Raw genomic sequence first — 27,927 nt, forward strand, 5'->3', positions numbered from 1 at the left:
GTTAGAAACACACAAAAGCAAATTGTTTTTGAGTAATAAAAGACGATTCCTGTATTTAATTTTTAGCACAATCGTAGACGAAAAAACAGTTTTCACAGATATGACATGGCGAAAGGGATGAATATTTTGAATGGTTCTGTGACTAATTTCCATACTCACTTAAATGAACAACCCAAAACGCAACTAAATCTTCTGATTTGAATTGTAGTTACAATGTTTTATTGGCAGACATTTCGATGAGTTGGTCATGAATCTCAACTGGTAACTTAGCAGCTGCAACAAATGTTTTCACTAACTGAATTCAGTACCCACTCTTCAAGAAATATTTTTATTTTTCAAGAAATACTCTGCAAACTGAATTTTTTGCTCATGCAAATGCATCTTCATGCTACCCAAACTGTGGTGAATAATACAGTCTTCTTCATATAAATTTTTCTCAATATAATCAGGAATGAGTAGAAACATAATTTTTTTTTTCTTTCAAGGCGAATAATCCAGATATCAAGCTTCTTAATGAAAACAAGAACTTTGTGTCATTAAAATGTTTTTATCACGCCCTAGTAAATTTACATTCAAAAATGCAAAAATACATCAGCTAAATAAGCCAACAGCAATATATACTCATGATTCTGTAAAAAATTAAGAATGGCAATTGTTTATCTTGGAAAAATATTATTAATTCTTCTCACAATTCCAACTGGGTTAACAGTTCCCCTTGGGATAACCATCTTATTTCTGTATGAAAAGAAGAAATTTTTATTTTCATCCATTTCATCATATAATTTAGTAAACAGTACTGTGTTATTAAAAGGCAATTTTTTTTCAATTTTTTGCTTCTTCTTATTAAAACACTGATCTTGCAGCAGGCAATATGAGGTTTTCTGCGATTATATTGGGTTTGGAAATATTAGCTTCTGTTAATGCTACAGGATAAGATTGTTCAAGTGTACTTTCATCACTAAGGGTTGATTTACAAATAGTAGCTTGTTGATTTCTCAAAGTATGTCATTTTCTTTCAAAAAATTTCAAGCGTTTGATTTTATGATGCAGATGGTTATTTTCCAAGTGTCAAATTAATTTGATGGCTTCATGCTTTCATCAAAGATGACTTTAAAAGCAAACAACACCCTGTACCTTTCCATCCAATGAGATAAAACCATAATTTAAATAACTATCATTGTACAATCATATCTTTTTACTAATAGATTCACAGGATGTAGATGCCTCATTTTTTAAAAATTTATCCATTTTGCACAAGAATCTAATTGAAAAAAAAAAATAGTTACAGCATTTGATCGCACACTAAAAACCGAAACTCAATTATTATAATTTTCAATGAAACTCTGCTTTTAAAAATGTAAGTAAAGGCACCAGATGCATGCACCGCATTCCTAAACTGACATTCTGCAATTCCTCATGCCTCTTTTATACTGATGAACACGTGTTCAAATGTATCATACACATATTCAAACATGAGCTCTTGCAGCCAATATTACGCAAGCGGATCAAATTACATGGAACATGTGTATACATAAAGTTGGAACCAATAAATTGCTTATGTTTGTACACTACATACGTGCATGGTCATACCCATCACTATAAATGCAGCTATATAATTTGAACTAGGTTTCATTGGGTTGGCATTGAGGAGATCATGAAATACTCGTTATATTTTTTTTTTACTTTTTGGAAATCGTGGAGTTAAAAGGTTGAGAATCACTGATTAAGACTATTAATAAATCTTGGATTTTCTACTTTTTAAATTCTTTTCATTACCTGAACTTGAACTACTCTGTTCATGAATAGATTCTAACATATTAAATAAAGCTGCCCAGCAAAAAATACCCATTCTTATTGGTAAAATTTAAAATAGGAAATTATAACAAGTACCTTGTTAAATATGAATATTCTCCATGAAAGTTATCTGCTATCATGTTTCGAATATATGGTAATGACTGCTCCTTAAGTCTTTCTTCCAACAACGAAAAAAAAAGTTTTGAAAACTCCTGAAATCAGAAAAAATATGAAATTAGACAAAATCAAAAAAATTTTACAAATTATTACAGAATTACACAAATTTATTTTAATATGCAATTCTTTAACTAACATCATAATATATTCAGTCACATCTGCAGTAACTGACCTGGTATTCTCCCTTAAGCCAATGTTGCCTCCATCCATTTCTGTGCCAAGCTATCTCCATCTCGTAATTTCCAATCTTCACCTCATCAATTAACTTCATTCAGCCTTCTTCTTCCTTGCTTCCTTTCTGCTTCTACTGACCCTTTCAGTGCAGCTGTCAGGATTCCACTTCCTCTAACCACATGTCCTAACCAGTTTCCTTTTCTTTCATGTACTTACCACATAGGTGGTCTTTCTTCTTTAACCCCGTTCATTATTTCTTCAATCCTCAGTAGAAGCATGTCAGTCTGTAAGATTGGAATACTGTGATTGGAGAACCACAGCATTCTATTCTCCCATTGTACCTTACAGCAGTTCTTTTTTTATTTTATTACTCTAATATTCCCAATATTCTCATTCATCTTTTCAATACCTTCTTCATACTTCAATGTTGACATTTATTGTTGTACTACAACTAAATATTTTGATAACATCCCCAATCCTTAACGTCGAGCTTGTCTAATGGTTAACTGGTCATCTCAGATCAGTTGTTCAACAGTTGATTTTCGAATCGAAAGTTCTGAGGTTCAAATCCTAGTAAAAGCTAACTGCTTTTATATAGATTTCAAAACTAAACAGTGAATACATTGTACTTTGGTGGCTGGGGTTCAATAAACCACATGTCTCAGGAACAGTCAGCTTGAGTCTATACAAGACTTCACCTCATTTACATGTCATGCATAATATCCTCATCTCATTGGGCCATAGGGAGTTGCTTAAAGTTCACTAGTTCAGCATATTGAAATTACACAAGAAAAAGTCCTTAACAATATTAATCTACATTATATAACATACTTCCTACAACTGTTTTACAAATTGATTTCTTAAAATTATTGTCAACAGAGAATTATTACTATATCTTTAATATAGTGGTTTTCAGTTGCCTTCTGTAGTCTAATGCTGTAAACTTCCTGAAGACATTCCTCTATTTCTGGAAGCAATTTCCCATCCCCAAGGCAATACTGTCCTGTACCCCTACTACTCACATACCCTCAGAGGAAGCCATTGTCACTGGTAATGAAGAGGACTTCTTATATCAGTAGTAACTCAGTCCCTTTGTTCATTAGCCACTGGTATACAGGGATACTAGCAGTTGTTAATATATACAATCTTGTCCCTAACTACCATGGAAAGGTGAATATCAGCATTTTCCCTTTACTAATCTCAAGCCTTAAAAGCATTTCCTAGATTCTATATAGTTCCTTTAGAGAGGCAGTAACTGATACTCTTATGTTATTCTGAATAAATTTTATAGTATTTTTTTTTTCATGAAGCATGTTACATGTGAGTTATTGATATATTTGTGTATCATACTTTTTATTCAATGTATTTCAATGCAGTTTTTTACAACAAACTTAAGATAAAATGAGATTCTTATTTATATATATATAAATAAAATCTTTTGGTACAACAATATGGTGACCAGCAGTAACATAGATTATTCCGATATTCCATGTTCATTCGGTAAATTTACAACACTACCAGAATACATCCGCGAGGAAATGTTATAAGAAATAATGAAAGACAAACATTCACTATAAATAATTCAAAAAGTTTTACAGAACTACCAGAAAATATATATATATATATATATAAAGGGCTATAGGAAAGTTTTGCAAAATGATGGAACAAATAATCAATGGCTGTTACGAGTCAGCAAATGTTCAGACAGCTCCCAACCTGTACTGTAGCCACTCTAATCACTGTCTCAGTGTCATCTGTTTTTTAACTGTGTTAGTGAAAAGAGAAAGTAATATCATCATGGTAAAAAAACTGAATGCAAAGCAATTTTGCATGTGGGTTAAGTGTTGATCAGTGTTTAGAGAAAATGACTCCTGTGCTTGGAGAGGATTGTCCTCATCGTACAACAATATTTAGGTGATACCGAGTTTGAAAGAGAAAATTTTGGCCTTAAGGACACTCCAAGGTTAGGTCGACTGTCTGTCTGTAACAAAAGGAAACACTGCTGCAGTATGAAAAATACAGAAGGGTGTAACCTACCTGATGGTAGGTTACACCCTTCTGCATTTTCAAGGACACCTCTATTTGATAATAGAGGGGTCCTTGGCCATTAATACACCAGAAGTTCATGCTATTCTGTGAGATCACCTTCAAATTAGAAAGCTTTGTACTCATAATAACATGACTGACGTTCAGATGGCAGTTATGTTTCATGGTGTCGTGAAATGTTAAAAAATTATGAAAATGGGAACTCTCCCTATGTGAATAGTACTGTGACAGGTGATGAAATTTGGTTGTAGTATTATGACATCCTGACTAACGCTCAGAACAAAGTGTGAATTTTCAATGGTGATGAGGGGCTGAGGGCTGCACTGTCAGGGGTCCCTGCTCATGGGAATAAGGACTACGTGATCAAAGATTTCCAGAGGACTACTGGGAGTTCTGGGAGCTCCAGTCCTCTTTTAAGAGCTTTTGATGAACATTATTCAGTGGCATACTATGCGTTAGAGGGTTCCAGTGGAACCAGTAAAAAGTCCTTACATGAGGTAGTTGAGAAAGAGTTAAAGGAACTCTTGAACATCTAACCAGTGATCATGACTGCTTAGATGGTTGTAACTAAGCCTCCTGTAGTTAAGGAGGTTGTTAATGTTTCTACTTGGGTGCCACAGTCAGTGATGGAGTTAAAGAAAAGCATGAGGCTAGTTTATCTCATAGGCAACCCAAGGTCTTATTCATAAATTTAAAGGAAGGGGCTCTGGCAAAGACTAGCAAGCAGATGATTTTCAAGTCATCCTATGTGATAAGCCGAACCTGAGGATTCAGAATATAAAAGAGACTGAAAAAGGTTGGTCGTTGTCGTAGATGTCTACGAAGGTTATTTCAGACTCTCTAGAAGTTGGTACATCCAACACGAGAGTTGCCCTCAAAATGATGAGGCACCCAAGAGTTATCATATATGATGGTTATCTGAAGATGAGCTGCTGACTCATTTGAAGCAGCAGAATACTCAGATGGATGAGGCCACTTTCAAGGCCGGATTTCGGTTGCTATTTAAATCAGATAGGCGTGAGGTAGGGTTCATCATGACATATTCCAGGTTACTCTTGAGATTCTTGATAGCTTCATGTAACAAGGGAGGTTAGCTTCACGCAGGATTAAAGAATACTTAGATGTCTGGCGCTGCTTCAAGTGCAGCCAATATGGTCATTGGCAGCAGTCTAAGTACATTATGGAAATGAAAAGCATCAGCGTGAGGGATGCCCTAAGAGATCTGAAGGTTCTATTTGCATTAATTGCAAGCATTTTCACAAGGGCCATAAGCACTCATGAGTACAGCAAGAAGAGTCTGTGTTATCAGAGAGCTATCAACATGTACTGTAATTCAATAGGTTTACATGGTAAGTTTCAAACAGTTGAACACACAGGGTGCAGACATTGTTCAGATAGAGCTTGGTGAGGTTGCTCTTCATGGGAATTTGGATGTTGTTTTATTGCAACATCTCTACATTGTTTCTAGTGATCTGCTAGGTTTCTCTTGTTGGAAAAGGTTTTCTCATGGTTCTAATAGTATGTCCATTGTTCTATGCAGAAGGGAGTTAGATTGTGTTTTCCTTAGACAGCTCTCCAATGAGCATCATGTCTTCATTCATTTGGATATTCCGAATTCATATTTTCAGTACTGTGATCCTGTTGATCGTCACCTCAAGTATGTGATGGGACCCTCAGATTTTCTGGTCTGAGTTCAATCCTCATTGATACATACATCAGTTCTAAGTTACATTTGTGGCATAGCAGTCTCACCAATGTTAGTGGTGAGTCAGTTGAGGGCTTTATAGCCCAACATGGTCTGCAGGTTTTTAATAAACCTGGCAAATTGCCCACCTATGTGGGAATGGTGGAAGGGCATCAGTAGTTTGGTGGAACGTACATTAATGTTAATGTTGGAAGGTATATTCCTGCTATGTTTGTAACTGGAGAGTGGTTGACGATTGCTCAAGTGATCATCGGTTAATTGTTTATGAGATCATTGGTGGTTTGTGTGATCATTACCGATGTAATGTTCCAGTTCACTGGGGTCGGCTTCTCCACAAGCATGCAGATTGGAAGAAGTTTGTAGATCTTTTGTCAGCAAGCTGAAATTTTAGATCTGGACACAATTGACCTTGAAGACCTGGCAAAGAGATTAACAGTGGATTTTATGGATACCACTGAGTATTCAATTCCCCGCAATTCTGGTCAAGAGAGGTTGGTCCCTTGGTAGAATACAAAGTTATTTAATATGAAAAAAGCTGTCTGTCATTTACAGAGGGCCTCTCAACGCAAAGATGATCCTGGGCAGCAGGCAGTTCTTACTGGTGAATACAGAAATCGAAAATCTTGACCAAGATTTTCTAAAGGCCAAACGGCCAAGAGGGACTTGTGGCATTCCTTTGTGAATGACTAGGGAAACAAGGATCTCTGGGGAGTTGTGTATAGGATTCTAGGACATAAATGTAGAAAGGACATTCTTCTATCCGTTCTCTCAACCCAGCAGGGCATGGTTTCAGATATCTTCAAAATTTTACACAGATTATTTGACACTTTTCTGTCTGGTGATGGTGTGAGGTTGCTCTGTTTTGTGGAAATGCATTATCTGTGGAGATTGCTGAAGCTGAGGTGCATCAGTCTATCTGTAGTTGAGGTACAGTCTAGGTAGATGTAGTCTAGGTAAGATGCCTGGCTTTGATAGACTGAGAGCTGAGCTCCTTGTTCGCTCAGTTGGAGTTAATGAGAGAATTGTGTATTTAATAAATTGTTTGGCAGGTTCTTCTTATTGTGCTGGAGGAAAAAGATTGTAAAATTGTTTAAGGGAGGCGACAAGGATCCAACGGTTAGTTCATCATATCAGTCCCTGATGTTGCTACTGATTATCGGCAAGGTCTTTGAGAAGGTATTGTATCTTCATGTAACTGAGAGGCTGGCCTCACATCGGTTGTTAATGGAAAACCAGTAGGGGTTTCACCCCGGAATAGGCACTGAGGATGCCATACTTTGTATGATGAGTATGGTGTCAGCTAGTGAAGTGGAATATCTCTTGGGGATCTTCCTAGACATTTCTGTACTATCGCGCTGATGGGTGAATGGCTCTATGTAGTAATGAGACTCGAAACGATGCTTTCTGGGCACTGGGCAAACCCAATTGTATTTAGCTCTAGCTCCAGTACATGTGCACTCTGCTGGAGTGGTCTGTTATATCACTTGTACTCGTGGGTCCACAATTTCAAGTCAAAGAAATAAATAATTATAAATCAAATAAATTCAATCAATGATGGTTGGTGGTTCATCTGAAAAAACCACCAATTTTTGTCTAGTGAAAAGGCCTTGGTCAGCTGTCTGACGAGGATAATAGACCTGCAGAACAGAATATATTAAATTCTAAAGCATAAAATTATTCATTCTGTTGTTCCTTGTAATAATCAGGAGGGTGACTCCCTCAATAAGGCCTCGCCTTTACTGATTAACAGAGTTGTAACCAGTTCAAGTGGTTCTCCAAAGAACATCAGAAAATTACGAGATGGAATGATTCGGATAGAAAATTTTAATGATAAGCAAAATCACTCTCTTTTACATCTCAGCAATATTGGCGGCATAAACAACACTATGGGTGCCAATAAGTGCAGTATGCCACAAGACACTAAATACCAGCCAGGAAGAAATGTTTTGCCGCGACCTTCTAGGAATGGATGTAATTGAAATAACTGATGAACTTCGTAACGAGGAAGTTGTGGAGGTGAAACGAATAAAGAGACAACAGAATGGAGTGGAAGAACCTACACCTTTTCTTACATTAACTTTTAATCTTCCATACCACCAGAGAAGATTAAAGTGGGTTACCTGTCGGTTTGGGTGTGACCTTTCATCCACACCCATGATGACGTTTCCAATGTCAAGGATATGGCCATACCACAATGTCTTGTACAATAACTGCAATTTGCGCTCGATGTGCCAAAGAAGGTCACAACGACACTAACTGCCAGGAGGAAGAGAGATGTGTTAACGGTGGGGTACACATTCTACTTGATCTTGAGATTGTCCAGTTTTTAAAGAAGAGAAGGCAATCCTAAAAATCTGTACCGAGCAAAAGCTTTCTTTTCCAGCCACCTAAACAGAATATAAAAAAGACACTTAACTCTCAAAACCTCATTAAACCAGATGTCTCTTTTGCTGCTGCGACATCAAATAAAGCTCCTGTAAATGCAGACAAACAACAGTGTGAAACCTGCAATGAGCTGAAAAAGCTTGTTCAGATGTCATCTGATCAGGTTGCTTCACTTACTGCAACTATTTCTGAGTTAACAAAGATGAATAAGAAGTCAGTAGTTACAGCTAATGAAACTAACACTAGTGGACTCACTCTGAAAGTTTGTGTCCATAAATTTTACCTTTGCGGACAGGAGTAAATACAACTGGTGATAAGCCACCAAATAAGCTGCCTGTAAAGAGAGCCCACACAACCATCTCCTCTGGGATGTTATCTGCAACTTCCCATTATCAAAATCTCCCTCTCCAACACCACGCATACTGGAGGATATGGTAAAGGAACTGCCTGACCCAAGGGCATCAAAGATTTTAAAACAAAATATTTGAAAAAGAAAAACCAGTGTAACCTGTAACTAATTTTTTCATATATTTATCTGTACTTCTACATCTAACTACCTTTATGAGCATTATTCAGTAGAACGTTAGAGGTCTTCAGTCCCGCATTGAAGATTTTGAGTGTTGATATGCACACATGAACCATTAATAATGTGCTTCCGAAAAACACATCTATTACAACATGCGGTAACACTCAGAGGGTATAGCTGTGAGAGATTCTACTGTCTTGTAGACAGTAGAGAGTGGTGGTGTTGCTATCTTCACGCGGAATGAAGATAGCAACAAGATAGCTTGTAGTTGAATGGAAGTGTCAACTACAAGGATACCATTACTTACCCTCATTCTTGCTGTTGCTGTTAAAATATCAATTTCCTTTAAATTGCATATCTGCAATCTGTATCTCTCACCGAACTCTGAGTTCAATGCTCTAGAAATGTCAGATCTCCTCACGCAAATCCCATCGCTGTTGTTAATAGTAGGAGACTTCAATGCCCACCATATTTACTGAGGCTGACCTTTCTGCTCCTCTCAAGGAAATATGATAAATAGAGTGAGACAAGACTTAGACCTTTGTCTGCTGAATGATGGGTCACACACATCCATGTTCTTATCGTATGGTTCATTATCCAACATCGAACTCTCCATATGCTCACCAAGTTTACTCCCTCGTCTTAATTGGTCTGTTTGTGATGATTTTAATGGCAGTGATCACAGGCCAATTATTATTGCTTTAGGTGTCGACCGCAAGATGAACAAAAGGCCATGAAGATGGATTGTTGAAAAGGCTGATTGGAACGATTATCATAAAGCCTGTGATCACAGTATGACGATGGTGCAGACATCCTTGATCAACTTTCATCTTTTACATCCATGATACTTGAGAATGCTGATACAGGGTGTTCCATATAAAGCACAACCCATCAATCACTCATCCATGAAATTTCAAAAGTCAAACTTACTCCCTTACTTGTTACTGAAATGGACGCGTCCAACATCTGAACATCACAGCAATGCAGTAGAACACTATCGATAATAACAACAATGCAATCATAACGTTCAGTGTATTGCTAGAGACAAGATGGTGTTTTTGCTAGATGAACGTGCTTTCATTGTTGAGTCTTACTTCAGTACGAAATCAGTGGTTGCAGTGCAAGATTTGTTTCGCCATAAGTACCCAGATAAACCAGCTTCTAACAAAACATCAGTATTAAGGTTAGTTGCAAAATTTAGAGAGACTGGTTCTGTTAATAACAAGGAACACAAAAGATCTGCGTCAGTGTTGAATACAGATACAGTCACTGAAATCAAAGACCGATTACTCGTCTTGCCAAATAAATCAATCAGACGTTTGTCTGCTGAAATTAATTTGTCTAAATCAACTGTTCATCGGGCGACCAAACAATTACAATTACGACCTTATCGCATTTAAACGGTTCATCAACTTCTTGAGCTCGACAAAAAAAAAACAGCTACAATATTGTCAATGGTTCCGTCGATTTCTGCATGAAGGAATTAATGTTATGGATTCCTTATTTTTCACAGATGAAGCACGGTTTCATATGGATGGCTACGTAAACAGCCAAAACAGTAGAATTTGGAGTGCTGAAAATCCCCACGTTTATCACTAAAAACAATTACACCCGCAGAAGTTGGGCGTGTGGTGCGCGATATTGCAGAAGAAAACAATCGGTCCTATTTTTTTTCGAGTACACCATTAATGCAGAACGATATCAGGATAATTTATTTCAGTTCATTGCACGCTTGGAAGAGGAAGACAGACACTGCTGGCTACAACATGACGGTGTGACATCGCACTACGCAGGTTCAACTTCTGATTTTGTTGAGGAATTCTTTGGTAATTGTGTTATCGGTCGAGGCTTGTGGCTACCAAGATCTCCAGATTTGACTGTGGCGGATTTTTTTCTATGGGGTTACCTCAAAGAAAAAGCGTACAGCAACAAACCACGAACACTTGAACAATTGAAAGTCAATATTGAACAAGCTGTATTAAATATCCAGCCACAAACTTTGAAAAAAGTTGCAAGAAACGCTGTAAAAAGAATTAAAGCTTGTATTCAAGAAGATGGCGGCCACTTCCAACATTTACTCTAAATGTAAGGTAATGGATGGAAATAATAAAAATTATATTTACATTTACACACGCCTTTTTATTATTTCAATACCTACCAATATAAGGTTGGGTTGCGTTTTATATGGGACACCCTGTAGATACATCCCACAAAAATCAGGAAACCCTAGATGTTCTTCCATTCTTTGTTGGAATGATGACTGCGAAAACACTGTTAGCAAACGACGGCAGGCAATGCGCAAATTCAACTACCGGCCAACAAATGAACATCTAGATTCATACAATAAGGCTAATTTATACCATCAGTGGTATCGCATAAGGTATTCTTAGACACTAGGAGGAAATACGTGGACACCACCTCACGCACTATCCCCACATCTACTGTGTGAAAAAAATCCATGCAATTTGCAGATCACAGAAACAATCTATTCTCAGACTCATTCATGAAGGAAAACTCCTTACATCACCTTCTGCAGTGGTAAGTAACTTGGCAGATTGTTTCCATTCGGTGTCCCTCACCTCAGCATACAGTAATGAATTTCAGAGGTGCAAATTGCAGATGAAATGTTAAACGCTGGTGATTTGCTGAGTGAATTAAATGCTCATTTTCATTGAAGGTGTTGTCACACGCATTTAAAAACTTTGTGACACCTCCTCTAGACCTGACAACATTTGTTTCAGTATGCCCTCACACCTTCCTAATTCAGTGCTGCAAAACCTATAGTGTATTTATAATAGTTTATTCTCCTCCCAAGTCTTCCCTTCATTCTAAACAGAAGCTATTGTCATACCAGTACTTAAAACTGGTAAAAACAAAGCAAGCTCCTCAAGCTACTGCCCTATCTCCTTGACAAGTGTTTTATGGAAAGTAATAGAGAGAATGGTGAATCAAAGGCTTGCATAGTACTTAGAGACATGGCCTTTTATGTCTAGAACAGTGTGCACATCCTTGGTTTTCACCAAGGATGTGCTTCCATTGTCCGTTTAATATCATTGGAAACAACTATTCAAAATGCTTTCCTACTCCGCCAGCGCCACATCACTATCTTCTTCGTTATCAAAAAAGCGTACATGACGCACAGCCTGATGACGTGTTATCCTAAACACCCTCAAAAGAAGGGGCAATATGCTTGCTTTTATTAACAGTTTCTTAACAGGTTGACTGCCACACTGAAAAATGCAACATTTCCAAGGCTGTTATACTTATTTTGCTAAAAATATCCACCAGTGCTGCTATTTTTTTTTTTTTCACTTTCAATGAAGGTGTGGTACCCTATTAATTTTTGATACCAATTTCACTTTGCAACTTTACTTTTTGAAATATTTAAAAATAAAGTTGAGACATCAATTTGTGTCTTGTAATAACTGTGGATAACAAGACACCAATTATTTTCTCAGAATGTTTAACATTTAACATTTTAATTGAATTATATCTTTTACTTACAACTAACTGATGTATTTATTTTTAATTCTACAACTCCAGGATTGTTTAAATACTATTTTTATTAATTGCTACACTTTTTCTATCATAAATTACTAAAAGTCACTCTCTTCTATAATAAAATCACATCTTACTGATAATTATGCTTTGAATTGAGATTTTTAAAGTAAATTTTAAATTTAATATTTTTGAGAGTACTTGGTATTAAAATATAACTAAAATTTGACAGAAAACAACTAAAATTAATTCACATTTTATTACAACACTTTATGATTATGTTTATGTTGCTTTTATCTGGTAATTTTCAAAAAAAAAAAAATTCTTTAATTTCAAATTTAATGATAAATGTCTGTGCACGTACAACACAATAATACACAAAATTTTATCTTTACAATAATATATATAATATATAATTTGGTACAAAAAAAATTAAAAGTAAACAATAATATCGCATTTTAAGTGTGACATTACATTGAGACACCATTTGATATCTCACAGCAATATTGGATTGCGAAACTGAGACATCAGATTATGTCTCATAACTGTTTCATGTTCATTATTTGTTTGATGATTTTTCTATATATATTTTGTCTCATTCAACAGCCCCAGCAGACAGACTACTACAGAACACTATATCTTACCCTGAAACTTGGTCCAGAATTACTGGCTTCACCTTTTAACTTGAGAAAATAAAATGTGCAGTTTTTTCTCGGCTGCGGGACCCTTCCATTCTGCAAGTTTTTCTCAACGGAGAGCTAATTACTATCTCTTGCAATATCATGTTTTTAGGTTTATTTTTTGATAGCCACCTTACTTGGGTCAAACACATCAAAGAATTAGCAACAAAATGTTCGAAACGTTTAGATATGCTGCAAGTCCTTAGCAACACCAATTGGGATGTTGATCATGTATGATAAGTTGTTATTATTCCTTAGATCATTCCATTTAAATTATGGTTGTGTCACCTACTCTTAAGCACACCACACCATATTTAAAATGCTGGATGCTGTACATCATGCTTTCCTTCAAATTGTCACAGGTGCTTTTAGATCAAGCCATCGTAAGCTTACTTGTTGACTACGGTAAGCCATCACTTTGCGATAGACGGGACCAGCTTTTAGCATCTTATTTTGCCCGTCTCAAAGGACAACCAAATTACCCGGCTTTTAACTCAGTCCTTGGGAATCCTAATTTAGGAAAGTATGAGGACCGTCCCTGTTGTACTGCACCTGTAGATGTTCATACCCAACATCTAGTGCAGCTTATAAATGTTGACACACCTTCTATTTTTCCAACGTATCTGTGCTCATATCCTCCATGGAGAATAAACTTATAAATTTTATGTTTGACCTTACGATAACAATAAAGGATCAACACCACCTACTGTAAATGTTTTACAGTATGTCCAGCAAATGTTTTACTGTATTCTATCAAACATAAACCGAGATGCAGTAGTATACACTGATTGATCAAAACAGAATGATACCATTGGTTGCACATTTGTTCTCTGTGATAGAACTTATATGTTCAGTCTACCTGTTATTATGAGTGTGTTTACTGCTGAACTATAAGCTATAAATAAAGGCTCAGAATATCATTACCCTAAGTATGAAAATATCCTTATTTACAGTGAATTGTGTAGTACTCTCCAAGCCTTGGAGAACTTTTATTCCAAACATCCTATCATCATCAAAATCTACAACGCAATTGCTGAGTTGAACCATCGCAACACACAAGTGAGTTTCTGCTGGATCCCTAGCCACATGGGGATTCCAGGTAATGAACGTGCAGATTCCACTGCTAAAGACACATACAGTCAACTCTCTTTCACTACCCTTGTTACTACATCTGACTTTACAAACTGTGTGAAACTCACACTTCGCACAAAGTGCCAAGATGACTGGATTGTCACAGTAGACAAAAAACTTTATCATATCAAAGACACTTTGTTGTAATCGGATTAATCCCACAGGAAAATTCACGAAAGGAAGTGGTCCTCTGCCTACAAGCAGGCACCATTATGTGTAAGATGCGACTGCCATTTAACTGTGTGCCACATCCTGTTAGATTGCATATGTTATGCGACCTTATGTCGTAAATTTAAATTGCCCAGAAACATTCGTCAAACCTTGGGCAATCACAATGAGGTTTTAAACCGGGTGTTGTTATATCTCTGACAGATCAGTTTAGTACATAAAATTTAATATTGATTTTACTAGTTTTTTAAGTTTGTTTTCTTTAGTGCTTCTGTTACCCGAGAAGGAGCCCTTTACATTACTATCATACTTTGCGAGATTTTATTTATTTAAATTTTTTTTTCTGTTTGATTTACTTTTTTGTTTCATTTTAAATTAATTTATCTTATTATTATTCTGAGTATGATTTTAGTTGTAAGTGTTTTGTGATTCTTTATTTTTGTTATTAATTGTAAGTTTCAGTTTTTGGTTTTAATATTGAAGTTTTTTAATGTGTTCTAGTTTTTTTTTTCTTTAGCTGTGATATTAGTTGTAAGTTTTTGTTTGTTTAATTTTTTAGTTTTATTTTTTTTTAATGTAGATTTTAGTTATCTGTTTTCCTTTCTTTTCTTTTATTTATTTTACTCTGGGCAATGATAACGTGCAAGCATTTTTCACCCTCAGAAAAAAATTACAATTACAGTGGCGAGGATGTACTGAAAATGAACTGCAGGTGTTGAAAAATTATTTCAGTCATCAGGATGTGTTGCTCCATGGGGGCAGCCATGAAGTAGGAAAGACACTGTCTAAGGATTGTCCCCAAGGCAGTACATTTGGTCCTTTCTTGTAGGTGGTGGAGTTTGACTCCACAACCCACAAGAGTCAAGCTCAGTATTAATGTTAGGCTATCGAAAAAGTACACTCAGGTTCAGACGTACCTTGGGGTATATGTTAATGAGAAATTTCAATTCAAGAAGCACTTTCAATATGTTGCAGAAAAGGTCTACACTGCCTTTTTTTGGGATCCGACGTGTGGTCAATTTTATGACATTAAGCATCCTGTACAAGGGCATGAGTGAAGCAATTATGTTGTAGACTGCACCAGTTTGGGTAGATAGGTGAAATTTCATAGTTATAGAGATATATTATTGAGGGCCCAATGACTATTACTGCTGACAGTAACGGATAGTTACCAGACAATTTCACAGGAGGCGGTCTTTGTGATTGCAAGAATGAAACTGGTAGATAGTCTAGCTCTTGAAACAGCAGTATGTTGCCAGGAAATTAGGTGAGTTGACTTCTGAAAAGATTCAGGATATCAAGCAACATTGGTTATTAGGATGGCTAACATTGGTTATCAGGCTAAATAGGATGAGACTATTGATGGGCGATATATGCACAATCTCTTCTCAGACATTAGAAGCTTGCAGGGCGCCTCATGGGTTTCCTCTAACAAGTATGTAACTCAGTTTCTTACCAGTCACGGGGCCTTCAGGGGTAGACTGGCTGGGTTCAGCCTGGTAGATTCAGATCTGTGCCTACAGTGTAGAGTGCAGAACGATGCCTTCCATGTGTTGTATGAGTGTGTCAAATATGATTTGGAGCGCACCACAGTAATTTGTTGACTGAATACTGTCAGAGCATCGCTTGACATCAGTAAAAACTGGAAGGACCGAGCTGAATGGTCAGTAGTTGCAGAATTTCTGCACTATTTGGCTAGGGAACCAATTGCAGAGGGAATCTAGGGTGCTGCTTGGTCTTGTTCTTGCATACTTGTTTTGTTACGATTTCTTGTTAGCTTTTTTGTTAGTTTGTTTTGTTTGATGTTTTTGTTTTGTTAGTGTTATATAATTTTGGTTGTTTTATTAGTTTTAATTTCATGCTTGTGTTTGTTTTAGTGTTTTTCTGTGTTTGTATCTCATGTGAACTCACTTTACCTTTTGGGTAGGTAGATGATTCAGTTCCTTCAATATAGTTTTCATTCTTGCTAGAGATTAGAGATGTTTTGTTATTTTTAGTAATATTTACACTGATGGGAATGTCACTTGTGGCATTCACAACAGTGGCATCCTGGGCCAAGGTGACAGAGATATCACATGCCGAGGTTCAAAAGATGACCTCCAGTAAAACCCATCATGGCTAAGTACAGAGGAAGTGGTGGGAGGATGTCTTCCCCTAAGGGATCAGGATGAGGAAGGCCTGCCTAAAGTTGTCGAACCTCTCAAGAAGCTGGGCCCAAACTTAGATGGACACATGGTTTCTTTACCATGACAATGCTCCAAAGTTTGCTCTGAGTATTTGGCCAGCACTGGAATAAAACTGTTACAGGACCCTCCCTACAGCCCTGACTTCACTCCCACGTGACTTCTGCTACATGAAGAAAATACTGAAAGGGAGGCATTTTAAAAGCAATGATGACCTCATAAGAGCTTGGAGCAATGAGTGTGCCCAGTTCCCTGATGAAACATGGCAGGGTTTCTTTGAAGACTGGTATTGAAGGACAGAGAAGTTTATAATGTGTGGTGAAAATTATTTTGAAAAATGATAAAAAAAATGTAGTCGTTATAAAACTTTCCTAGTGGCCTTTTTAGATGTATGTATATGTGTGTGTGTGCATGCACACACACATACACACACACACACACACACACACACACACACTAAACCCTTTCTTCACCAAATAAGTTGATGATCATACAGTCCCATTTAAAGTTTCTTTCCTTAATAACTGAAACATTTTTTAAACAAAAAAAAAAGTATCATAGTAAACTAAAGACAAATATTTTTTTTTTTCATGTTATTACTGTATTGTTATAGTGTAACAGTACAGTATGAGGTCATTTGATATTCAAAATATTTTCATATGAAAATTTAAGAAAATTAAAAAAATCCAAAAAAAGCAGATATTCATAGAGTTGAATTTGATGAGCCACGTTTGACCACAATTCATTTGTTTCATGTAAAATAGATATGCATTTAAAATGTTTCACTCGACAATCAATTACAACATTTTTACTCACAGATACCTGATGGTAGCCATTTCACACAGCACAATAATCCTTGACATTCAATCTCAGAATTAAAATACTGGCAAATTATTTTAACATTAAAAATATTATTTATATATCTCCCATTTAAAGAGTATAACTATTGGATACAAAAAAGGCTCAATAACTGTTTAAAATGCTCTTTTCATTGAATAAAACAATTTTTAATTAATAATCAATTATTTATCTTTTAACTAAGTCACTATAAATCATATGACGTATTAAAATTTAATGTTTATTTTCACTTTTAGAAGTTCTAATAATTTTCTGATATAAGTTTGAAGTTGCCACAGAAAATAAATTAGAATACATGCTACAGTATATAAGTTAGAACTTATTCTAATTCAACGTAGTTTATTAGGTAATAAATTAGAAATATATGGTCACTATAAAACGCTGTTTGTCAACAGCCAACTTAAAAATGTGGTATCACAAAATCCTTTCCAACTTTTCAAAACATGAATCATATAATTCAATAATAGTGAGCGGGCCATTCATAATTCAATATTTATAGGTTCACTATTCTTAATTATAAAAATGATAAAAATGTTATCAAAGATAACATTTTGGAAAAATGCTTGGAAAAATTTATCAAACACTAGTAAAACAGGCTGATAATTAATTTACTTAATACTTCATTGTTTAGTATTAATTTATTCCAGATAATGTTGTACAAAGTTATGTAAAATATACACAAAATGATGACAAAAAAACTATTTTTCAATTCTTTATGGAATTTTGAGTATTACAAGTGAATGGTATTACTTAAGTAAGTTGCTTAACACAAGCGAAGGAAGACCGATATAAAAAAATTATGTCATTCAGCCATTTTATTATGTAGAATGATCACTTTAGAGGAGTTTCACTTGATAAAATAAAGAAGAATAAAACTGCAATTCTACACAGATACGTATCATCTTTAGTCAAAAATAATCAAACACACACTGTATTAAAGTATACTGTCAACAGAGGTGTTTTCACAAGTGTGATTTCTGCCAGCATTCTATAACATAACTTACGAACAATTAGAGAGTAATAAACTAATGGTGATAAAATATATTTCACTTTAATTTAATTGATAAAAATGAATAAACCTGAGCATCTTGCTGCGTAGAAGTATCCAAGCCAAGAGATTCAACAAAGTCTTTTGGATCTAACTCTGATCTTTCCGAGTAAGACATTAATGCAAATAATACTTGGAGGTGTCCAATTTCACTGCATGGATTGTAAGTATCAAAGTCCATTACAGTCGGATTAGCTTGCTCTATAGAATCTTCTAGTGGATTCCAGTGACAAATAGCATATCTGAAAGTAAGAGATAAAAGAAATAATTTTTTTTATCTGACCACATATTTTTTAAATATTTAAGTATTTAAATTTAAACAATTAACTTGGTAAGTACTGCACTACTACAAGAACAGACATTACACATGTACTCTAAGTTTAAAGCTTTATAAAATAAGAACTATTCATCAGGCTTCAAAACAAGTCACACCAAGTTTTAGAAAATCTTGTTTTGTGTTTAATGATGTTGATAATTTTTTACTCCTAAATATGGAAAAGTATGTTATTGCAATGAGAATGAAAGAAGACCACTTTCTGAGCCTTCTGTCGCATAGTTTTGATCATTTCTCATTAAAAACTATGGTGCCAATTGCAACAAAACGTTTTACACACGGTAACTCATTCTAGCTTATCAGAACTTAAATTTCTGACGTACATCTTCAACTGTTTAGGAGATAAGAGCTGTCATTCAATTTATAAAACTATTTTATATTCGTTTCTATTTTCATAGAATCAGAGTCAATGGTCTTTAATCTTTGTCATTATTTTTAATTGATTAACATAAACTGATTATTGCTAAATCTGATTTTTTTGAGATTATGAATTAATTCTGATTTTCTTAACTATAGAAATTGATGTAATCAACTAACATTTCATATTCTTCGAACTACCCTAACTTCTACAATTAAGATAACCATTTACTACCAAAAGCAGTTCAACTACAGCTCAAAATTTCAAAACATATTTAAACAAAATGGTCATATTTTGTAGCATTTATTAAAACCTTTCTTCTATAAAAAAAAGGATTTTTTAAAGAATCATTCTAAGAGAAAAAGAATAGAAAAAATATAATCATACTGAGAAAAAAGCACAGAAAAAATTAATAAAACAAAGACTAGTTTAATCCCAAGTATGATATGAATTTAAAAAAACCAGTTTGTTTAGGAGCAAGTAACAAACATAAAAATGTTTGAAAATGAACAATAATAAAAGTAATACCTCAATACTTAATAACTTGAAAGAATACTTTGTGTTAACAGACTACATAATCAGAGTTCAAAGCAAGCAAGTAAGCATCACCCTGAAATGATCAGAATTTGTTTCATATGTCCAAAAGGTTTTTCAGTGAAAATAATGTAAACTAGTAAAATATGTAACTAAACTATATTTTTCAAAATTGTAAAACCATACTCTTGGGCAAAAAAGGTAAGAGATTTCTCTTTATCTCTCTTTATTTCTGTTTAAAGATTAAGATTTTTCTTTATCAAGAGAAATCTTAATTTAATAAAAATAATAGCAATGATATTACTTACTCCAGTTTCGTGAAAAAGGAGTAAAATCAGTACACTAGCATTAAAACTATTACTAATAATTAAAATTAATGAAAACATGCAATAGTAAGAGATATTAATTAAAAGAATCTATTCAATAATAAAACACACAGTTTTTGTTAATAAAATATAAGATAATGAAAGGAAATAGTTTTCTCTGATAATAAACAACCTTAAGAAGCCTAAATTCACCTCAAATGTTATAAAATCAATATCAAGGAAACATGAACAATCCTTAATTGTTGAATGAGGTATTTTTTCAACTGGCCCTAAGTGAAATGTAAGTAAAAAAACTCAAACTAAAGTACACAAATTTCATATGTTATAGTTCATTAAATCTTTGGATGTTGTTTGAATCAATAACAACCTTGGTTTAATACCTCAGTAAGGTGTACTAATTCTACATCTTAATTTCGCTGTTCATAATTCAAATAAATAACAGTCATTGTTCAGCCATGATAAATATAATGTAATATAATCTTTAAAATTTAAACTATAAAATATTACATTGTTGAATACGCTATGAGTTGATGAGTATATACATGATGACAGTATGAAATGTAGATGAAGACTGAACAATACAATAAATTAGATACATTGTTACTACAAAATATCAGCTGGTAACATAAGCCAGATGAATATAACAAATTTACTCTACAAATGAATAAGAAAGAGACAGTTTATCTATTTATTTACTTTTACAAATTAGTAAGAAGAAAAAGAGACATGAGTCTTAACATAACTGCCCATCAAAAAATTAGATGATTTTTTTTTTTAATATTAACAGTGAAAAATTATATGAATAATCGTGTAACTAACAATATAATTGTAAATAAATGGATCATACAATTGTGAATAATAAGTAAATATTATAATCTATAATTTATTTTGAAATTGCATTATTCACATTCTCACAATAATAATAATTCACAAGCCCACAATATTAATAGTAATAATAATAATAATAATAATAGTAAAGCTCACAGTTACATTAACTTGGTTTATAAACCAATTTTTCTTTGTATATAAATAAATGAATAAATAAATTGATCAAAATCAACAATCTTAACATTTCAATTGTACCCACAATCATAGAGATCTAGCATTTCTTTTAATGTGTTGTTCATGTGTCTACTGGAAAGATGTATCCAATGGCCGGTATATAATTCATGCCATTGACAATTTATGAAGTGTGGCTATTAAATAACAACACTAATGCTGTGAAATATTTTATTTTAAACTTGTACATATTTAGTTATTATCACCTTCAATTTACACATCTTCTCTATCCCTAAAACACTCCATGCGAATTTTCCATTACTCAAAACAGTGCTGGAAGTCTTCTTCTGTGAACTCTTTCATGACGCTTACCGCTTTTCCTTTCACAGCCTCAACAGTCTGAAATCTTGTTCCTTTTAATGCTAATTTGACCTTGGGGAACAGATAAAAGCTACATGGTGCCAGGTCAGGCAAATAAGGTAGATGGTCTAACACTGGGATGTTATACTTTCCTAGAAACATCTTGATAGACAATGCAGGGTGAGCCGGTGCATTGTCCTGATGAAGAACCCATGACTTGTTCTTCCACAGTTCGGGTCGTTTGTAACTTATTTTTTCATGGAATTGAGCAAGAATCTTCAATAAAGACAATAGTCAACCGACGGTGAGATCAGATCAGATTACCAATTTTTTCAATATTTTTATATGTTTTTGGCATGGAAGGGCGACCCAGGCAAACGTCATCTTCAACGTCTTCTTGGCCATCTTGCAACCCTTAAACCACTCAAAAACCTGTGCACATAATAAACATTCATTGCCATATATTTTCTTTTTTAAAAATAAGTTTCAGTAGTGGTTTTTCCAAGTTTCATATGAACTTTCACAACAATTCTTTGTTTTAATAAAACACTTATTTTTTGGCAAAACAAAAAAACAGAAGTTATTCAAATGAAGGCCACAGCCAGACTAGTATGTCTACAGAAACTGAGGTGGCAACAATCGAAAGAGAAGGCTTCATACTACACAACTGTTGAACATAAAAAATTTGGTGCATGCGCAGTTCTTCTGTAGCAGCATTAGTCTTGTTATTTAATAGCCACATCTCATACGTGTACGATTAATTGTATCTAAAAACATATATATCTAGGATTTCTTCTAATGTGTTGTTCATTTCTACTGTTAAGATGTATCCAATGGTGACCAAACTCATTCCATTTAACGTGTATATAATCTCATGTAAATAGATTAAATAATTAATAATCTTGGGAAATTTATTCCTCATACAAGTCAGTTAATAGATTAACTCTGCTGTCTTAATGCACCACAATAATAAATCAATAAATAGAACATGTATATGTATAAGTTGTATGCCTGTGTGCATGTATATAGTGTATATATGGGTATGTATGTAGTACAGTAACTAATTAGTGTTTAGGCATGTAAGAGTAATATGAATGTGAAATCACAAATAAATTAATATAAATATGCAGGTTAGATTATAAATAGGAATAAAATATTTATGAACATAACAATCATATTATGAGATAAAAAATCAAATGATATTATAATAACAATAAAGTATATGAACTTTAAATTAATCATTAGAGATTGGTAACACGCATAATTTATGCACAGGTCTCCTAAACTGATCATTAGTATATGCATCAACAACCCTTATTAAGTTGTCAGAACCCGGATAAACCTGGGTGACAATTCCATGTTTCCAAGCATGGGTGAAGAATTTTCATTGGTGATTAATACTAAGTCTCCAACACAAAGGTCACAAGAGGGAAAACACCATTTACTGTGTTGCTGAAGCTAATGTAAATAGTCCTTAGACTATTGTCTCCAAATAGATTGCACAAATTTTTGGAGTAGTTGCCAACAGCCTAAGCAGGCATTTTCAATTTTTTGGTAATTGGGTTCAGGCAAAGAGGTGAGTTAACATCCAATGAGAAAGTGTCCCAGTGATAAAGGTTCTACATCTCTGTGATCTGTGTATATAGCAAAAGCAGAACGGGAATTGAGACAGGATTCAATTTGAGTTAAAACTATATATAATTCCTCAAAATTAAGGATTGTTTGTCCTCTTACGCAACATGTGAAATTTGACGCTTTTGATTGCACTCTCCCATAAACCACCAAAATGGGGAGAAGAAGAAGGAATAAATGACCACATTATACCTTGTATAGATGAGAATATTTGAACGTCTGGCGTATGTTTTTCTGAATTTAAACGTTCAGATAAATTATAAATGGCATTTTTGGCACAATGAAAGTTGGAACTATTATTATCAGAAAAGACTTGAGTATAGTCTATTCAAGTGAAATATATCTACATGATACAAATCTTTTACATGTTGTAATGAACAACTGTGAAGTCAGGTGAGAAACTAATTTTAAGTGAATAGCTTTGGTAGTGACACATATAAAAAGCATGATAAAAGATTTAATCAAGGTTTTAGACTTCTGCCCACCATAGTGAATAATAATTGGATCGCTGTAGTCTACAACGCAAGAAAAGAATGCTCAGAAAGGAATTACTCTGGAAGGTGGTAGCTGACCAAGCTGTTGAACCTGGATTTTTACATTAATTCGAAAACATCACACATTTACAAATGATAGAAAAAACAATTTTTTTATTGTTTATTATCCAAATTTTCTGACGTAAGGAATGATGTGATAATTGAAAACCAGAATGCAAAAGACACAAATGCTCAGCATTAATAATCAATTTTGTAATATTTGCATTTGGATGTAAAATTAGGGATTGCTTAATATCGTAATACAATACATTGTTATAGTCTGCCTCCTACATGAAGTAAACCTAAATTATCCAAAAATGGATCAAATGATATAAGTTTGCTTTGATTAGCAATAACCTTATTATTTTTAAGATTGTTAATTTCATTGTCAAAATACATGTATTGTGATTGTTGTATGAAAAGGTTAAGAGTATGATTTAATTCCTTAGTAGTTAGGGAACCACTGATTTGTTCAGATTGCATTAACATTGTGAAGAAACCTAAAACAGAAACTATATGTGCAGAGAATAAATATAAAGTATGCAGAGATGAAAATCTTTCTGTATAATCGAACACAACAGTAGATACAAATGATGTTGTATAGTTCTGTGATTTTCTATTAAACATTCAGAATTCATATTACAATTGTTAAAACTAATATTGTGATTATTTGGCCAATAGCATTTTGATTGCAAAAGCCAATAAGGACCATGCCACCAGTGACATATTAAGTAATTTATTTGGAGTACAACCTCTAGACAATAAGTAAGCTGGACTTTCAGAAGATCTGATGTAATGCCAATTAGCATTTGAAGTACTTCATTCCAATTAGATGATTGTCCATGAATCCAATGCCATTGCAGAATCTGTATACAAATTTATTTCATCAAAATGTACATTTAAGGCATTTAGTACAAAATGTACATTTAAGGCAAACTAGTAAACAACCACAAAGCTCAAGTCTCGGCAATGTAGTTTGTTTTAAGGGAGCTAATTTTGATTTAGAACAAAGCAAATTAGATGAGATTGTATGGTTAACGAAGAGAGTTCATATATAAATGCAACAGCCATAGCCCTTTATGGATAATCGTCAAATCCATGTATTTGAATTAATTAACCTTACTACCATTGATAGGTTTTATGGATAGATTTATTTTAATTGACTCAATTGAATTGAATTGACTGTACAACTTGAACCATTGTGTTAATACTGTGTTGAGTAATTTCATCCCAATTAATTTTAAGTTGCCACAGTAATTGTACAGTTTATAATACTAAGTGTTTTATCTCTTGATCTAGAGAATCACGCCAAAGAATAGGTTGTAAATTAGAATTGCTAGGTTTAACTAATACCTGTTGATATATTTTTACTATGTCAGACATAATGTAATTATAGATTCTGAATCTAGGCATGATGGGAAATAAATCTTGTTGAATTACAGGTCCGACTAAGAGAGTATCATTGAGGGATAAGCCATTAGTAGTTTTAGCTAAGCCATCAAAAACAACTCATATTCTACTTATCACACTTGAAGGCTTAAATACTGGATGGTGGGGTAAATAGTACACATTTGATTTATTAATTAGCAGATTATCAGAAATGAATGAGGACATGTGACATAGTTTTAAATATTTCTGAATGAAAGCCGAGTAGTCTTTTTTAAGGTTGGAATTATTAATTAGCATTCTTTCTACAGATAAGAATCTATTCTTAGCATTAACAAAAGAATCGCTTAGTTGAATGCTATTAGATTTGTGTAGTAATGATAGGATAAATCTGCCTTGTATATTTCGAGTAGTGTTGGACTGAAAATGTTTTTCACATGTAACGCCTAAATTAACTGAGGCATCAGTGTTAATTTCTTCAATCTTCCAAAATTTCTTGAGTATAGTTGAGAGATTTGTATCTTTGTTACGTGTAAGAAAGGATGCAACAGTACTATTGCCTTTAATGTCAATAGGAGGGCAACCAATGAGTATGTATCCTAACTTGATTTCTGAATAAAGGATATCTCAAGCTTCAAATGAATTTCTCAGGCAAGATAAGATTCAAATAGAATTGAGCTCCAATCAGGATGTCAATGGTATTTATGCTGAAATTGGGATCTGCTAGAAATATATTATGAGGTAGATTGAGATGAGAAATATCAAGGGTGGATGATGTAAAGTTGTCAGTAATATCTAATAAAATAGCACATTGCAATTCGAATGAAAACTTCTTATATCAAGAGGCAATGTAAGTGTAACACTGTATTCAGACTGAGATGAGTTATGCAGAAAATGGGGAGATCATTTTTAATAATTCTAATTTTCGGGAAAATTTATACATGCAAAAATTTGCCTGGCTACCAGAATCTAATAAGATTCTACATGAATGAGTATTACCAAATATATCATTGGTGTTACATACTGCTGTTGATAAAATTACATATTTGTTTGATTGTAGTTTAAATGAACAACAGGTTTTTTTGAATAACATTAATTAATAGAATGATCTTTACACAAACAAATAAAACAAAAATTATTATGTCCCCAAAAATGATCTTCGTTCATCGATGGACAAATATAAAAATTATGTTGTAAATGATGATTTAAATTACAAAACAAACATTGCCCAGACTTAGATTTTTAATAACAAGTGAGATTATTTCTTTTGTACTGTTTATTAGCATTTAAGGTAAAGCGTTTGGTGAAAGATTTGACTGAACTGTTGTAACGCTGTCCTTTGGCAATGTTTCCTGTGTTTGAAGTGTTTACATTGATATTCTCAAGAATTTGTCTTCCCGAGTTAAGGAATTCTATAAAATCTTGAAAGGCGGGAAACCTTTGGTTTGACAACTTCTTCCATAATCTGGAGGTATAGCAGTCCAATTTTGATGTTAAAAATTGGATGACAATGAATGCATATGTGTTAACAGGAAGTTGCATTGCTTCAAGCGAATTCACATATGAGGATATCTCATTGATGACTTTGGATAAAATATCCAAAGATTCTCTTTTTATAGAATCTAACTTTAAAATACGTCGGCATTATAAAATGTAATTATGTATTTATTATTAAACTGTTTCTTTAACAATTCTAAAGTAATTTTGTAATTTTCATTTGTTATTGTTAGATTCTTAATAATACCCAACGCTATTATTAAGAATCGCATAATACATTAAGAATCACATAATATACATTATTTACATCCTTCAAAGAAGAATGTAAAAATAATGCAATTGAATATTGATTAAATCATTTCTAGTGTGTATCAAATCATTAAATATACTGAAAAATGTTGCCAATCTAAAACATTACCTCTAAATTAAGGTATATTAATGGGTTGTAGTTGTATTTGTTTAAGTGCTGTGTTTAAACTAACTTCTTAACTAGATGATTTTTGATTATTATTATTTATTAAATGTTGCAATTTACTTTCTATAGTACACAAAGCAACCTCAACTTGTACACGATTCAATGAAAAACATCATCATCAAATTCCATTTCAAGTTTTGATTGAATGACGTCATAATTGCCTTGCAAATCAAGAAGGTTCCTTAATTTAATTTGTAAGGCATGACTATCACCTTGTGAAGGATCAAATTTGTCAGTGAATGTTCCTAATCTAGTAATAGAGGCCTTTACTGACCTTCTTTGTCTTAATAATTGTTCTTTATCCATAATAATATTAAATTAATAATGTAAATCATGAACAACATAAATTAAATGTGAAATAAATTTAAATGCTATTACGTTAATGATGCTGTAGATATAAATTGTTAAGAACCATTTTCCGAATATATAATATCTATAATCACTTTCACATTTGAAATTTGTTGGATATGAACATTCTTCAAATTTCAGTTCATATCTGAGGTCGGAGGACCAAATATTCGAATCAATAACCACCTTGTTTTAATACCTCAGTAGGTGTACTAATTCTACATCTTAATTTCGCTGATTCCTAACTCAAATAAATAATAGTCATTGTTCAGCCATAATAAAAATAATTTAATGTAACCTTTAAATTTTAACTATAAAATATTACATTGTTTAATATACTATGAGTTAATGAGTATATGCATGATGATAGTATGAAGTGTACATGAAGACTGTACAGTACAATAAATTGAATATATTGTTACTATAAAATATCAGCTGATTATAAGCCAGATGATTATAAACTATAAGCCATATATACTATAAGCCAGCTGATTATAAACAAATTTACTACTACAAATGAATAAAAAGAAAGAGACAGTTTATATATTTATTAACTTTTACAGATGAATAAGAAGAAAAGGAGAAATAAGTCTTAACAGATGTAGTTTATGTAATAAATCGATTACGATGTAATACTTTTCGCATTAAAGATCTTTTCAAAATATAATTTAAAATTTTTCTTCATATAAAGAAATATACTGTAATCATTAAAAAAACCATCTTAAAATCAAACAATTACAGTCAATATCAGAGTAAAACTTTTAGCCAAAAT

The 27,927-nt window shown here is 33.5% G+C and overlaps 1 protein-coding gene across 3 annotated transcripts in view; it reads right to left on the reverse strand.

Moving 5' to 3' along the window:
• The window catches only part of LOC142319489 (ubiquitin carboxyl-terminal hydrolase 48-like), a 417,524-nt gene that overhangs the window by 373,993 nt on the left and 15,604 nt on the right, over window positions 1–27,927 (reverse strand). For all 3 annotated transcript variants that reach the window (XM_075356825.1, XM_075356833.1, XM_075356843.1), the window contains exons 3-4: window positions 18,405–18,615; window positions 1,891–2,006 (exon numbers count right to left, since the gene is read on the reverse strand). In XM_075356825.1, coding sequence (XP_075212940.1) covers window positions 1,891–2,006; window positions 18,405–18,615 — 327 coding nt within the window. The remainder of the gene's footprint in view (window positions 1–1,890; window positions 2,007–18,404; window positions 18,616–27,927) is intronic.

Source organism: Lycorma delicatula, chromosome 1, assembly GCF_047948215.1.
Source record: "Lycorma delicatula isolate Av1 chromosome 1, ASM4794821v1, whole genome shotgun sequence".
Classification (NCBI taxonomy): Eukaryota; Metazoa; Arthropoda; class Insecta; order Hemiptera; family Fulgoridae; genus Lycorma; species Lycorma delicatula.